This window comes from Schistocerca cancellata, chromosome 3, assembly GCF_023864275.1.
Source record: "Schistocerca cancellata isolate TAMUIC-IGC-003103 chromosome 3, iqSchCanc2.1, whole genome shotgun sequence".
Lineage (NCBI taxonomy): Eukaryota > Metazoa > Arthropoda > Insecta > Orthoptera > Acrididae > Schistocerca > Schistocerca cancellata.
The window spans coordinates 420,843,088-420,858,853 of NC_064628.1; the positions used below are offsets into that span (position 1 = coordinate 420,843,088).

A 15,766-nucleotide genomic window follows, 5' to 3' on the forward strand; every position below is an offset into this window, starting at 1 on the left:
CTACACGTGCTGGTCACCCAGCAGGAAGGGGGGTGGGGCTATGGCAGGGAAGGAAGGGGGAGAGGAATCCACGCTGTAGACACTAGGGAGGGATTTCATCCCCCAATGGCTCACACTATGGAGAGAAAATTTAGAAGTGGATGTCAAACCCCAAAGGGGGGCCAAAAACTTCAAAAAGAAAGGATGAAAGAGAAAAGGCTAGGGGAGAAAAACCACAACAAATACAGAAAAGCAAGTGGATAGCCAGGTCGACTTAAGTAAGAACACCAAGAGAGGGGAAGAAGGGGGCAGTGGGGAAGGAGCGAGGATGAAGAGGGAGAGGCATGGGGATTCAAATGCTGCCTGGGAAGGAAGAATGGGCTGCAGTAGCTTGAGGCCCTATGCACGAACCCATGAAAGAACTGTGGAGCCCCCCTGGGGATGGGGGGGGGGGGGGGGGAAAGCACTAATACACTGTAGCACCACCTTTATCCTTGATAAAAGGTTCAATTTGGTGAAGAATAAAGTCCACATATTTCTTTATGTATGTCATACCAAATGAAGCTATCCATTAGTGATAAAATCTTGTGAAACTACCAAATTGTGGTGATGCTGCTAATTGTTCTATTTCTTCTACTGTATCGTGTTCCCAGACATTTTCTGCAAGATAAAGACTTTGTGCTTTTAGTGAGCCAGTTGATGGGGGGCAGGGTTCATGAATATCTGTTAAACCAGCAAGGTATGCATGCTGCCCTGTGAACCCTGAATGAGTTGAATCCAAAACATCATAGAACTATCTCTGGCTTGGATTGCACACTCCATATGCTGCTTCATTGGATTATCAGTGCTCTTGATGTTTAGTATCATTTGAATAGGAGCATTTGTGGCTTATCAGACTACACTATATGATTCCCATCAGTCACTGTCCACTTTAATTCGTATTTGGCCCACTGAAGAAGTACAACTTTGTGTGTTGCTAGGTTCCCGATTTCAAATTTCCACTGCACGCAGATTCACCTCTAATGTTTGTTTGGAAACTGTTTGAGGTGGACCTCCAAGCACTGACAGGAGCAACTCCTGTTGTGTCTGAAACTGCCCGTCACTGGCAACTTGTGAAACTCTTCTCTGGTCACTGTTGGATTAGCATCTTTTTACAACCAATGTCCTTACATTTTGTTACATGGATCTGAATGTACACCATTCCCTGTAGACTGGGTAAACAGTCTGTTTTGATACAGCAACAAATCACGAAACTTCAGTCACAGTGTGGTCAACAGGAATGCTTGAACACAATAGCTGCTTTTTGCCACATTAACCTATTTTACTGCACTGATTTGATACAAATGGCTTACACATAGAAAGCACTTCAATGCTCTGACTGCCAACAGTGGAGGATCACATGGGTGCTTGATAACAGTTCGGTGACCGTGCGGTTCTAGGCACTCCAGTCCGGAGCCGCGCTGCTGCTACGGTCGCAGGTTCGAATCCTGCCTCGGGCATGGGTGTGTGTGATGTCCTTAGGTTAGTTAGGTTTAAGTAGTTCTAAGTTCTAGGGGACTGATGACCACAGCAGTTGAGTCCCATAGTGCTCAGAGCCATTTGAACCATTTGATAACAGTTCTGTATCGTCTACAGCTCTCCAGCGTGATCATTGTGCTCTTTTAAGGAGATGAGAGATATTTTATCTGGTGAGCTTATGTTGCCCAATATGAGACCGAACGTGGAGCAGGTTTTCTATGCTAGAAGATACATAATAGCAGGGAACAAATGACAACCACTTACAATGTTTTTTTTAGATATGCATGCAGAATTTGAGGAACTGTGGGAGTGGGTGAGACTCAAATAAACAGGGAGAAAGTAAGAAATTTGAACAGCCATCTACTGGCAGAAAAGTAGATTACTTTTGATCAATTTAAGGAATCTGACTGACCCTGGTGTCTCTGGAGGTACAGAAAAAAATGGGCTGCTCACACAAAATGTAGCACTTATCACTGATCTGCCAAGTCGTCTGAAATATACATGCACATTTTTCATTGAAATCTTTGCTGGCTGATTAACTTCAGCCATTTGCTGGCTACCATGATCTGCATAGGTGAGCCCTATGGGGTTGGTAAGCAGCGAACATCCACTACCTGCCACATTTATGACAGTGAGGGCCTTTGTCTTCAGTTCCAGGCAACCTAAGAGAAGTTGCTGAAAACATCATCTGCCAGCACAAAAAGGGAGTGCATACATCTTTAATGAAGGTTGGAAACAATTTCTCACTGAGTTTCATGGATCATGTACAGCTTATACACAGGCATAAGAAATGACATTCAGGAACCCACAAGGAATAAACTACGCAAAATTAACCTAACACTCCCTATGTCAAACACTCTGAGATGTACCAGGTACTCACTTTACCTTCCCACTTCATTAAAAGTACAAATTAATAATGCATTTGTTTATTTTATTCCATATGTTATCCAAATAACCACTTCTGTTTCCTACAGGGTGATTTTTTTTTATACTGTGTACAAACTCCAAGGATTGATTAATGAGAGGATAAGGGAACAAAAAAGGTCTAATGAACTTATGTCTGGAAATGCATGGTTTCTGTGCTAGAGACCATTTATTCAATCATACTTTGTTACAGAGGCTGCAGTCTAATACGGACTGTGCCATGCAGCCACAGTAACAGTATGCATGGTTTTCTCCTAGAGTATTGTACTGCTCCTCATACGTAATGCCCTAGCACCTTCTCCTGCCTTAGAAATTGGTAATGTTGTTTCTGACTCACTTTTCTTGCTGACTCCCTTGTGGTGGATGTGATACAGCATTGTACACAATAGTTCCATAATCTAATTGAGAGCTTGCTGACATGGTGTTTAATTACAGAAGGTTCAGAAGGCGTATCCCCACCGACAACAACCACAGCATCCCATGTTTGCAACAGTGTTTCACCATCTGTCTGAGACAGGGTCATTTCAGGAAGAAGGATATCATGAATGGCGTACCCGAAATGTTCGGACACCAGACTTGGTGATATATGTGATTAACACTGTGGAAGGTGACCGCCACGTCAGTACCATGCACCTGGCCCACCAGTACAGGGTAAGCCAGATGACCGTGTGGAACATTCTCCATGCCAACTGTTACTACCCTATCACTTACAGTGTGTACACGGCTTACTAGTCACAGACTTCCCACATCGGGAGCAGTTTTGTCACTGGTTTCTTCAACAGGAACCAGGATTCCGAGATTCGTTTCATCCATCCTATTCACAGATGGTGCCACCTTTATGTGGAGTGGTATCTTCAACTTTCATAACAGTAACCTGTGGTATGCAGAACCCCTGTAGTATGATTACAGTCAATCATCAACATCGGTGCAGCTGGAATGTTTGGGCGGGGATAATTGGCGACTGTATTTTGGGACCAGTCTTCCTTCCATGTAGCCTAACAGGCTGGAACTATTGGCATTTCTTGTGGATGACTTTACCTCCCTTGCTGGAAGAAGTGCCATTAATGATTCTAAGGGTTATGTGGCTCCTACATGATGATGTTCCAGCCCAGTTCGCCGTTAACATCCAGACACACCTCTAGCATGTCTTCCCTCAGTGGTGGATCCAGCTGCATGGCCTGCTTGTTCACCAGATCTCAACCCACGCGATATCTAACTATTGGAGTATTGAGTATGCAGAGCCCATTCCATATGTGGAGACACTGGAGCAGTGTATTCATGCCGCCTTTGATACTGTTCAGATGCAGCCTGGCTGATGTGAACTTGAGACAGTAGATGCTACAGTGTGTACACACATGTTGAGGCACATGGAAATCACTTTCAACACATACTGTAACTGTGGCACGTAATAGACCACAGTCTTTGTAATAATGTATGATTAAATAAATTGTCTCTAGCACGGAAACCTTGCATTTCCAGATGCAAGTTCATTAGACCTTTTCTGTTCTGTGTTCTCTCATTGATCGATCCCTAGAGTTTGTACACGGTGGGAAAAATCTCACTGTACAAATCTGATAGTTGACGGTTTACCTTTTGGCAGCCTGAATCCAAGCCATCATTAAAAATGGCTGATGATAGGTGTGTCAACACACAATTTTTCCCTGTGTGGGGCTAACAAAGTATCAACTAAATAACTGACACCCAATGTGGTCATACATTACCCATTAAATACATCTAATAATTCACTTTAGTTTTTTAGTCTAGGCAAATGAATCACCAATATACTGCTGCAGCAGATCACAAGGAACATGACTAGAGTGAACACTTCAAAATAATCAAAATATATGGAACTAACTGAATAGAAGTGCTTAATGAGCACTAGAATGAATACCGTTCTTTCAATATTTAACTGACTTTTCTGTTGAGCTATTTATTACTTAGTGTACACCAGTGGCATGATGTTGAACGTAACAAATCGTCTCATGTTTCTCTTTATGCAGATAAGAAAAGTATAACTGTGGAAGACCAGAATACAATGAAGTGAATGAGGCAACAGAATAAATACAAATATGCTCATTTACATCTTCAATTATAATAATACAACTGCACTAAATTTTTGACACTAAACTCATGTTTGGATGTAATCCAAGAACAAAGAATAAAGGGAGTAGGAGTAAGAGGAGGGAAACAATGATGAAGTGAACAGCAAATTCTACGAAAATTAGACTCCTGTAAAAACATAAACCAGTGAGGTACCTCACTGACCATCAAAAACATTAATGCTGTAAAATTGTCACAATAAAATGCTCATGAAATACCTAACTCATGTTTAATAACCTGATTACATGGAAAGTTATCAACAGTGAGAGAAATATAAAAGGAAATGAATCTTAAAATGAAAATTACACCATAAACTTGAAATTATGCAATTATAAAAATTACATACCCCTTGATAAATGACGTAAGATTCTTCAGTATTGTACGGGATGCCTGGTCAAGTAAGATACTATGAAACTTATTCATCTCTTGTAGTGCATGAATAAGTTTATTCAAACAAGTCATAACATCAACGTCCTCTCTAAAATATGTACTCAAATCCCATAAGCTGTTAGCAAAAGCACTGAAACAAAAAAAGGTGAAATATGAAACAGTTATCAACATTCCTTATCATACACACCTTCATATAATAAAACAGATGCCTACTGAGCTGCTGAATAATTCTTTCTGAATACAGACAGATACGACAATCTGATCTAATAATCAATGGGCAACAAATACATAATGCTAATTCTTTTAGAAGACCTAACTGTATGTATGTATGCTCCAGGTTAAGTGCGATGAGAACATTCCTGATCACGTAATATATCAACGATTTGAAAAAAGGTAAAGCCATCATCAAAGCTTCTGACTATGTAATATATTAATGAGTTAAAAAAAGTAAAGCTGTCATAAAACCAAAGGTTGGTTTGAACATCAAAGAGCATTATCAGGCATGGTCCTATTCAAGGTGGTATGCTGTTACCTTTTGCAGCCTTTGAACCCCCTGTTGTGTGGAGATCCACTGTTTAAATGTTGATTCGATTCTGAGCCAAGGTGCACCTCTGTATTTTTCACAGAGCACTGAAGAGATCTCCTAAAGTGAACTCCAATGGGAAATATGATTTCATTTTAAAAATTTACTTCTGTTCAAATTGGTCTGACAAAACCTTGTAAAACTGTTACATGTGACAGGAAAAGCCATGCAAAGATGAGTAGATGTGCCTGGAAGTTACACTGATGGAGGTGTCCTAGAAATCATAAAGTCTTCTAACAATAAAAAAAAAGGCATCACATATATAACGAGTTTTGTGCACGACATTCCCTTTTAAGATGCTTCCAAGTGTGTCCCTTTAATAGAGGTGTCACTACATACTGTTTGCTGCACAGCTCCCATTCATTAAATGGAACACAGTACTATTTGGGGTCTTGTGCATTGAAGGGTAAGTAGTTTCACTCCATCAAGTGTTTGTGTGTCAGGAATTTAGGATGGTAGTTATTGCTTGCAGACACTGTGATGAGTCACATGAAACATCTAACAACTACAGGGATCAAGGCAGATGTTGCCACTAAAGGAGATTACTGTAGATGGTTGGTGGCTGCAAATGCAGTGGAATCTAGTTCATACTCAAAATGAAGGGGTGTGGGCTCTCATAGATGACATACATTGTTCTCAACACTTCTGCTTCCTTTTATTAAAACCATGCCTTTGCTTGAAATCTTTTGAATGTTATTAAATGTTCAATAAAAGGATGGTGTTTGTGTCATTGAAATGCCCTTGTATGCTCTTTGATGGTTTCAGCTTTTTTTCTGGCCATCATGGCATAAGTTTCCAGTTGGGTGGGCCTGGGAAATAGGTTATCACTGCTTCTACTGTGTGTACCATCATACCAGTAGTATCTTGTGCTACTCCTTTGATATCTTTCTCTCCACTGGCTTCAAGAGTTGCTTTGGAGGTGAAAGCTTGCCTGAGTTGGCTTTCCAAAGCAACCAACATAGTGCATATTCAATTGGTTGATAGTCTGAGAAAGAGAGAGAGAGAGTGATAGGAAACTGGTTGCTGTTGCAGAGGTTGCCATGGAAATTTCACTGGACCAAGAGTAAAATGCTTGGGCTGCAGACTGCAGTATCTATGGCTGAGTATATTGAGTGGGACATGCTGAAATGAGCTGCAGCTCCATTGTTACGTTAGTTTACTTTCAGTTCTGAGATTAACTACTCCATTACTTGGCCCCTGCTAGACATGTTGTTAATGTCCCACAGAGGATTGAGGGCATCATAGAAGCAAGTCAGTCAAGCCCATTCAAATGGCCCAACCTGTCATTTATCTGGAGCAATTTAAGGAAATCACAGAAAACCAAAATCAGTATGGCCAGACGTGCATTTGAACCATTGTCCTCTTCTGAATGGGAGTCCAGTATGCTAACCACCGCACCGCTTTGCCTGGTATGGGCACTGCAGTCCTCCTATATGAGGAAGGGTACCAACAGCTGTTCCACAAGCTCCACTGGCTTGCGACAGTGTGTATCTGTCTAGGGGTAGTATGTAATATCTATTACCCTAGCTGAAAGGTGGACATTGATTGCCAAAGCTTGTAATGCAGTGTTTATATGCACTAGCTCACTGAAGGTATTTGAATGTATGAGTGTGCACACTCCTCCAGATCCCCTCTCAGTATAAACACAAATTTTTACAATAGAATTTGTAATTTTTAACATTAGGGAGATGTGTTTCCGAGACATTAAACTAGGATCTGGGTGTGTAACAAATGGGAAATAGGAGTACAAATTACTGTGCTATTCATGTGTGCTTCACCTGAGTTTGTGGTTCTACATTGGTATTAATAGGTTCGACTTGAGCGAAGAGAGATGGGGGCCAGCTCGACTGGTGTAACAGAATTTGATTTCACTGTTGATTTTTTTCCCTTTATTTTCAATGAGGATTTTCCAGTCTTGACTTCTGGAATGGCAGATGACCGATCTTTTCTATCACTGGCTCTTTCAGCCACTGGTTGGTGCTATACTGCTAGTCTCTTTCATTGTGGGAGAGAGGAACCCTGGCAGGTGTCCTCTCCTCTTGCCTGGTGATGACAGTTGTGTCTTTGGGAATCAGGGGAGCTGATGTCCTCTTCCTCAAATGAAATATAGGGTCTTAATGTATGCTAGGGCCAGGAGTTGGTGTCTGAGATCTTGTTGTCGCGGTGGTACTAGGTATGGATTTTGTCACCACATATGCTACGTTTGAAGTTACATCAATTGGGTGGAGTCCTTTAAAATTTTTCTTACCATCTTGATACAAATCGTGATCAAGAGTTTTATAGTCTTGGATTTTCTCCTCCCTCTTGAAAACTGGGTATGTTGGCAAACTGGGAGGGGAGGGGGGGGAGAGGGGGTTGTATTCTGTGCAGTTTAAGCATGTTCCTCACAAGTTATGCCCTCATGCACTGCCCTTTTGCACACCCCTCAGGTATATTCATTATTTTACAATGAGCACCAGCCTGCTCCCTCTCTTTAGTCGATACACCATAAAGTTAATGAATTATGTTACATTTTACACAAACTTCATTGTTAACAGAGCCTCCTTGGTTATTCTCTGGTGGGCCACCGTAACGACTTCCATCAGCAGCTGCACAGAATAACACATCCACCACAGCAAGTGATGACATCTGTTCGTCAGTCATGCCCACAGGAGGTGCAACTCCTGCACATATTCTTTTCTCCTCATATACAGAAGCCTAGTGACAGTGTTTTGCTCTACTCCAGCCCAATTAACTAAAAATAATAGATTTTCCTCTCTATAAACGTGTGAATATCTTCCATTTCTCAGAGAGCCTTAGAGTGTACCATGCACCATTTCCTAACAAATTGTCATGTTACAGTACAACTTTATGGTCCAACTGCCATATTGAGCTCTACAAAGGTCCAGTTGCCAGTTGTATACCTGTGAGGTCACCTTCGCCACAGCTCCATCAGATTACACCTATGAAGTTGTGGAAGGTAACTCAGGCTGCTTGAACTGTTGTCTCCCTTTCTGTGGTCCCCCTGTATCAGTGATCAGTACCATAGTAAACCAAAGACATGACAACAGCTATTCATGACCATTGAAGAACCATACATTGTCTCAAATTACATTCTTGACAGACTACCCTCATCACTTTTAAGTGGCTCCATGCAAGTGCTTGCTTTCTACTCAAACACAATAAGAAGTAATGTTAGAAGTGCTGTCTTTCCTCATTGGGAACATGTATGTCTTAATCTCAGGTGCGAACCAAGCACCATAGTCCTTTGGAGCACCAAAGATCAACTACTGTACCTGGGCTCCTCTTTCAAGGTGGAACTTCTACCATTGCACCAGTTCTTACTCCATGCTTCGTGAACTACTTTGTGACAGTGTCAGCATCCTTTTTTATCTGGCTATGCCTCAAATGCATGAAAGACAAGTTGAAGACATCCCTCTATCCTGTAGCCCTCCACCTTTATAACTGTGAATTGTATGATGAACCTTTAACTGACAGGGAATTGCTTCAGACTCTTAACTCATAATAGGTATGGCCCCACACTTGAGTCTATTCCTCATCAGATGATCTGACATATGAATGTGATTCACAGACCACCTAATAAGGAACGAATTTGGTTAGTAGGCGTTTACACTTTGCAATGGAATTAGAGTATCATCACATTATACCAGTCCTTAAACCAGACAAAAATTCAACATCTATTGATAGTTACTGACCAGTTAGCCTTACCAACATGCTCTGCAAACTACTTGAAAGGATGGTAGAACAAGGGTTATTCTGAGTTCTCAAACCATTGGTCTTTTGTCACTAGATCTGTGTAGTTTCTGGGAAGCATGATCCACAACTGATTATCAGGTCAGGTTGGAAACAACAATCCAACATCTCCTAGCAATATGTTTTGACTTACATAAGACTTCTGTAGCAGTCTTTTTTGACTTAAATAAAGCATACGACACTTTTTGCTGCTATCACATATTACTTATCCTTCATGATTGGGCTTTTGAAGCTCCTTACTAATTTTTATTTGTAAGTTTTTATCTCACCAATCGTTCGCTCAGCTCCTCATGAGTCCAAGGTTCCACGCTTAATGGTCTGCCTTTGAGTTTCCCCCTCCACTTTTCTAAATTTCATAGTAGTGTAGGCCATATGGGAAGGATGTGTTGTGTAGCACATTACCTTTACCTGTCCACAATTTGCTGTAATGCCAAGCACCTATTGTTAGGAGTTGACTTAGCATTTGCACCTGAAATACAGTGCAGTAGGCAATCTTTAATGAGGAGGGGGGGGGGGGGGGATCATCATGTACCCTCAGTTGTAGCCCCCTGACAATGCAGGGATCAGACTGTTAATGCCCTGCGTATGCAGAGGTGTAGTTACCTGTCCAATCTGAGTCTCTGGGCAGTGGCTATTATGCCAGGTAGCCTTTGCCATTTGGGGGAGGGGATGTAGCATCCATGGGGCAAGCCTCCAGTCAGAATGAGTCACACGGGCAGACTGTCCTGAATGAAACAGATGAAACTTACTCATACTGGTGGCCATGCCAACACAGCTGTGTGAGCATATAGGAAACAAGATCTCAATGCAGAGACTTAACATGGCATGGTATTTCTCACCATGGTATGAGAATCGAGCAAGAAGACATGGAGATACACAGTCTGCCCAGTTCTTGGTATGCTCCAGAGTTGATAGAGAATCTTTTGTAACAATGAAGAGCACTGAGTGAATCAGAGCATAGTACATATGGAGAATGGCGGTGGTGGCGGACATACTGAACGGCCTGATTGAGGGCAAAAAGCTCGGCTGTAAAGCTGGGACATTGGTCGAGGAGCTGGTATTTAAAGGTGACGTCCCCGACGACAAAGGCACAGCCGACACCATTGTCAGTTTTGGAGCCACCAGTGTAAATAAAGGTGTTACTGGCAAGTCGCGCACGAAGTTCGACAAACCGTGAGCAATAAACTGCATCTGGAGTACCCTCCTTCGAGAGAGAGCTGAGGTCAAGACGAATGTGAACCGGAGCCTGGAGCCAAGGTGGTGTCGGGCTCTCACCCTCTCTGAAGGTGGTAGGGAGGGCAAAATCCAATGGTCGAAGCAGGCGACGAAAGCGGACTCCAGGGGGCAGCAGGGCAGACACATACAACCCATACTGACGGTCGAGAAAATCGGCAAAGAAGGACTGATAAGAGGGGTGGTCGGGCAATGACAACTGCCGGCAGGCATACCGTATGTCGCGCTGGTAGGTAAATGGTAATTCAGCAGCTTCAGCATAAACACTCTCGATGGGACTAGTGTAGAATGCTCTGGTCACAAGACGTAACCCCCGATGATGGATGGAGTTGAGACGGCGTAAGAGGGATGGCCAAGCAGACGAGGCTCCCATAATCCAGCTGTGATCGGACTATGGACCAATATAAGCGAAGCAGGACAGTGCGATCCGCTCCCCAAGATGAACCACTAAGAACACGGAGGACATTAAGGGAACGTGTACAATGGGCAGCCAAATAAGAGACATGCGGAGACCAACTAAGTTTCCTGTCCAGTGTGAGCCCTAAAAACTTCGTTGTCTCCATGAATGGGAGAACAACGGGACAGATGTAAGGATGGTGGAAGGAATGCTTTATATCGCCAAAAGTTGATGCAAACCATCTTCTCTTCAGAGAACCAGAAGCCATTAGCCACACTCCATGAGTATAGGCTGTCAAGACAACGCTGAAGGCAGCGCTCCAGGAGGCATGTTCTCTGGGCACTGCAGTAGATCGCGAAGTCAGCAACAAAAAGAGAGCCTAAGACGTTAGGCGGAATGCAATCCATAATTGGATTGATCGCTAGGGCAAAAAGGGCTATGCTGAAAACGGAGCCCTGAGGCACTCCGTTCTCCTGGAGGAAGATATTGGACAATACGGAACCCACACATACCCTAAACATTCGATCTGTTAAAAATGAATCAATAAAAAGGGGCAGGCGACCACATAGGTCCCACCTGTGCATAGTGCGGAGGATACCTCCTCTCCAACAGGTATCGTAAGCCTTCTCCAAATCGAAGAACACAGCTACCGTTTGGTGCTTTCGCAAAAAGTTGTTCATGATGAACGTCGACAAGGTCACAAGGTGGTCAACAGCGGAGCGGCGTCGACGAAAGCCGCATTGAACATTGGTAAGTAGCCATCGAGATTCAAGAATCCAAACCAATCGAGCGTTAACCATGCGCTCCATCACCTTACAGACACAGCTTGTAAGAGAAACGGGGCAGTAACTAGAAGGAAGGTGTCTATCCTTCCTGGGTTTGGGTATGGGAACAACGACGGCCTCACACCAACGCATGGGGACCTGACCTCCGGTCCAGACGCGATTATAGGTACGAAGAAGAAAGCATTTGCCTGCCAGAGAAAGGTGTGTCAGCATCTGAACGTGAATGGCATCTGGCCCCGGAGCAGAGGACTGGGACAGTGCAAGTGCACGTTCGAGTTCCCGCATGGTAAAGGGGGCATTATAATCTTCCAGATTCAGCGAGTGGAAGGAAGGTCGCCGAGCCTCTCCTGCCTTTTTCTGGGAAGGAAGGGAGGGTGGTAATGGGCAGAGCTTGAAACCTCGGTGAAAAAGCGGCCAAAGGCGCTGGATACATCCACAGGGTCCAAAAGTACCTCATTACCTGAAGTCAGGCCAGGTATCGATGAGTGGGCCTTAATGCCCGACAGCCGGCGCAGGCCACCCCATACGACAGAAGAGGGAGTAAAACTGTTAAAGGAGCTTGTGAAAGAGGCCCAACAAGCTTTTTTTGCTGTCTTTGATGACTCGACGACATTGCGCTCTGAGTAGTTTGTAATCAATACAATACGCCAGCGTAGGATGGCGGCAAAAGGTGCGTAAAGAGTGGACAGTGCAGGCGGAGGAGCATTTGTAATTCCTCCCGATTAGATTGAATACCCCTTATGTTCCAATGTAACAGAGCCATCTCAAATCAGAGAAAGGGGGAACGAAACGGGTGAAGAGCTGGTCACCTTGACAGCCGCGAAGAGCCAGGTTTCGAGGGAACATTGCTACAACTGTCGGGAGGTGGATCCTGTTCCATTGAGTCATCGCCAGCTGCGGCTACATTCCTGGGTTGCGCAGGAGGGGCAGCATCATCCACCAACGACAGGCCAGCTGAGCGCCTGGTAGCAGAGCGTCCCGGCGAAACTGAGGACGGCCGGGAGAAGCGACTGTCAGATGGAGCATCAGATGAAACACGCCGGGGTGGAGAGGGGGATAAAGACTTCTTCTTTGAGGCCTTCTTGGAAGACCGATGAGTCACAGGGATGGTGGGCTGTGGGGGCTGGACCCGAAGAAAGTCCTCACGCTTGGGGTCCTTTTTGGAATGCCGGACCTCAGAAGCCGGGGTCCGTAACGTTTCCCCGATGGAATCCTGAGAAGAGGATCGCTTCTCAGGCGGAGGAGGAGGAGGAAGGGTGGCCCCTGGGGCAGAGAGGGCAGGGGCCACGAGGGAGGAGGATTTGGTAGGGAGGGATTTGGGAGGCGGAGGCATAGACCTCGGATGGGCTGAGGAGGTGGAGGGGGACAGGATAGGGGTGAGAATACTGCAGAAGGAGTGGATACGACCGAAGCAAATGACGTTGTCAACATCACGGGATGGAGGCAGTCATATTTCTTCCTGGCCTCAGAATACGACAGACAGTCCAAGGTTTTCAATTCTTGTATCTTCTTCTCCTTCTGATATGCGGGGCATTCGAAAGATCTAGGCGGGTGGAGGCCAGGACAATTGACACACCGAGGTGGTGGGGTGCATGTATGTCCCTCACGAAGAGTACGTCCACAATTGTCACAAAGGGGCTCAGCTTCACACCGTGACGACATGTGCCCGAAGTGCAAACATTGAAAGCATCGCATAGGAGGCGGGACGTAAGGTCGCACGTTGCACCGGCAGCACATGACCTTTACCTTCTCCGGGAGAACATTCCCTTCGAAGGCGAGGATAAAGGCCCCAGTGTCGACATGATGGTCTTTGGGGCCGCGCTGGACTCGCCGGACGAAATGCACGCCTCGGCGCTCCAGGTTGGCCCTGAGCTCCTCATCAGACTGCAGCAGGAGGTCCCGATGGAAAATAATCCCCTGCGTCCTATTGAGCACCAGATGTGGGACAATGGACACTGGGATGTCCCCTAGTCGGTCACATGCCTGGAGCGCCGCCAACTGTGTAGCGGAGGTGGTCCTGATGAGAATGGACCCCAAACGCATTTTGCTAAGAGTCTCGATTTTTCCGAAGATATCCTCTATATGCTGTACAAAGAACATGGGCTTGGAGGTGGCGAACATCCCCCCATTGGTCCGAGAACAGATTAAATAGCGGGGGAAGTATTTCGCCCCAAGCCGGTGGGCCTGTCCTTCCTCCCAGGGATTGGCCAAAGGGGAAAAGGCAGAAGTACCAGAACTAGAGACAGAGACAGAACCTTTCCTCTTGGAAGACGCGGCCACAGAGCGACTTGATGCATGTTGACGTTTCATCTGCGAAACGTCTGCCCCGATACCACCCACTCCGACCAGGGGCTCTCCCCACAGGCACCACCCAGCCTCAGCAAGGGCGACCTAGCAGGACCACCGTTGCCGGGAGTCCTGATGCCCCAGGTAGATGGACATCTACTCCTTGGCTGACGCGGGGAGGGTGCAGCTCCGGTATCGGCAGTACGATCCCTGTGTTGTCAGGGGGCTACAACCTAGAGGGTACATGATGACCCCACCACAACGGGCTGGCTACCATGCCGGATTTTGGGTGCCTTGGAAAGTCCTTCATGATTGTAGGTGCAGATGGGGATGCACTATGGGCGTAACTTGTGCAACCCAACAGGTGTTTAGGCCCAAATTGATGAACAGTGGGTGCAGTTACGGCACCGTTACGATGATGAGTGCCAAGGTCTTAGTGCACTGAGGACCGGTGACACCACGTAAGGTGTCCTAACCCAAAAGGCTTGTACTTCTGTAGAATTTTGAAAAATGGAGGTCAAACCCCAATGGTGAGCATTACATTGAAGGCCGAAATGGTTGGAACTCCATTTAGTCGCCTCTTACGACAGGCAGGAATACCTCGGGCCTATTCTTACCCCAGACCCGCAGGGGGGCTGCTTGTGGGATGACTTTCCTAATGTTTCTCATAGTGTTTTGTATGGCACTGTGACTGAGCACTTGAATTACCAAAAATTGAGAGCACGTTGGGTACCGAAAATGTTGACGGATGTGCACAAAACCAAACGTTTAGACAGTGCATTGACTTTCCTTGAGCAGTACCACGACGACGGTGATGATTTCTTAAGCCAAATTGTTACGGGCGATGAAACATGGGTGGCCTACATCATACCAGAATCAAAGCAACAGTCCATGGAAGTTGAGCAAGGGCATTGTTTTGCTGCAAGACAATGCCTGTCTGCATGTGGTGAATCAGACCAAAGATTTCATCACATCTTTTTGATGAGAAACTCTCGATCATCCTCCGTACAGCCCCGATCTTGCGCCCAGTGACTACCATCTGTTCCTGCACTTGAAGAAACACCTGGGCGGTCAGCGTCTTCAAGACGATGACGAAGTCAAAACAGTGGTGATGCAGTGGTTAACAAGTCAGGCGGCAGACTTCTATGAGGAGCGTATTCAAAAACTGGTACAAGATTATGACAAGTGCCTCAATATTGACGGAAATTATGTAGGTAAGTAGATTAAGATATAGGCTTTCATGTAAAAATAAAATTATTGAGCACGTCGTTTTTTTAAATTTCAAAATGGTACTTACTTAAAAAACATACCTCATATATGGTTGTAATGATGGAACTCTGGTTATGAATGTTTCACATTGTTTGAGGAGAGAAATGAGCTCTTTTTACAGCTAATTCATGAAATCTACAGTGAAGAGGCTCTGAGCACAGTGAAGAAGATTATTAGCTAGGACTGAATAGCAGGACCAGCTGTACAAGATAATGTTATAGGCGACCACTGCACCCAAAAGATATTAGCAAACAAACTGAATTTATGAAAGTCGTGTGCTGTTCCAGGAAGACATATGTAACTGGCATGTTTGATGTCTTCCTGTAAGCACTGGGCACAGGGAAGTGACAGAGCACCTGAAAGTGGCCAGTGTCTCAAAGATTGTTGTGTAGTAACCGCTGCAACAAGGCAACAATGTTGAGAGAATGGATCGTAAGGTTGATAGAATAAAGATACCATGGCTGCAACTAAAGTGGGTGTTACATAGACGGTGCACACTGAAATCGCCAAGCTACGAGGAGAGAGGCTGAGTTGTTGGATAACATAAAT

The 15,766-nt window shown here is 44.9% G+C and overlaps 1 protein-coding gene across 2 annotated transcripts in view; it reads right to left on the bottom strand.

Moving 5' to 3' along the window:
- The window catches only part of LOC126175171 (arf-GAP with coiled-coil, ANK repeat and PH domain-containing protein 1), a 149,513-nt gene that overhangs the window by 102,698 nt on the left and 31,049 nt on the right, over window positions 1-15,766 (bottom strand). For both annotated transcript variants that reach the window (XM_049921761.1, XM_049921760.1), the window contains exon 4: window positions 4,868-5,041. In XM_049921761.1, the coding sequence (XP_049777718.1) occupies window positions 4,868-5,041 (174 nt within the window). The remainder of the gene's footprint in view (window positions 1-4,867; window positions 5,042-15,766) is intronic.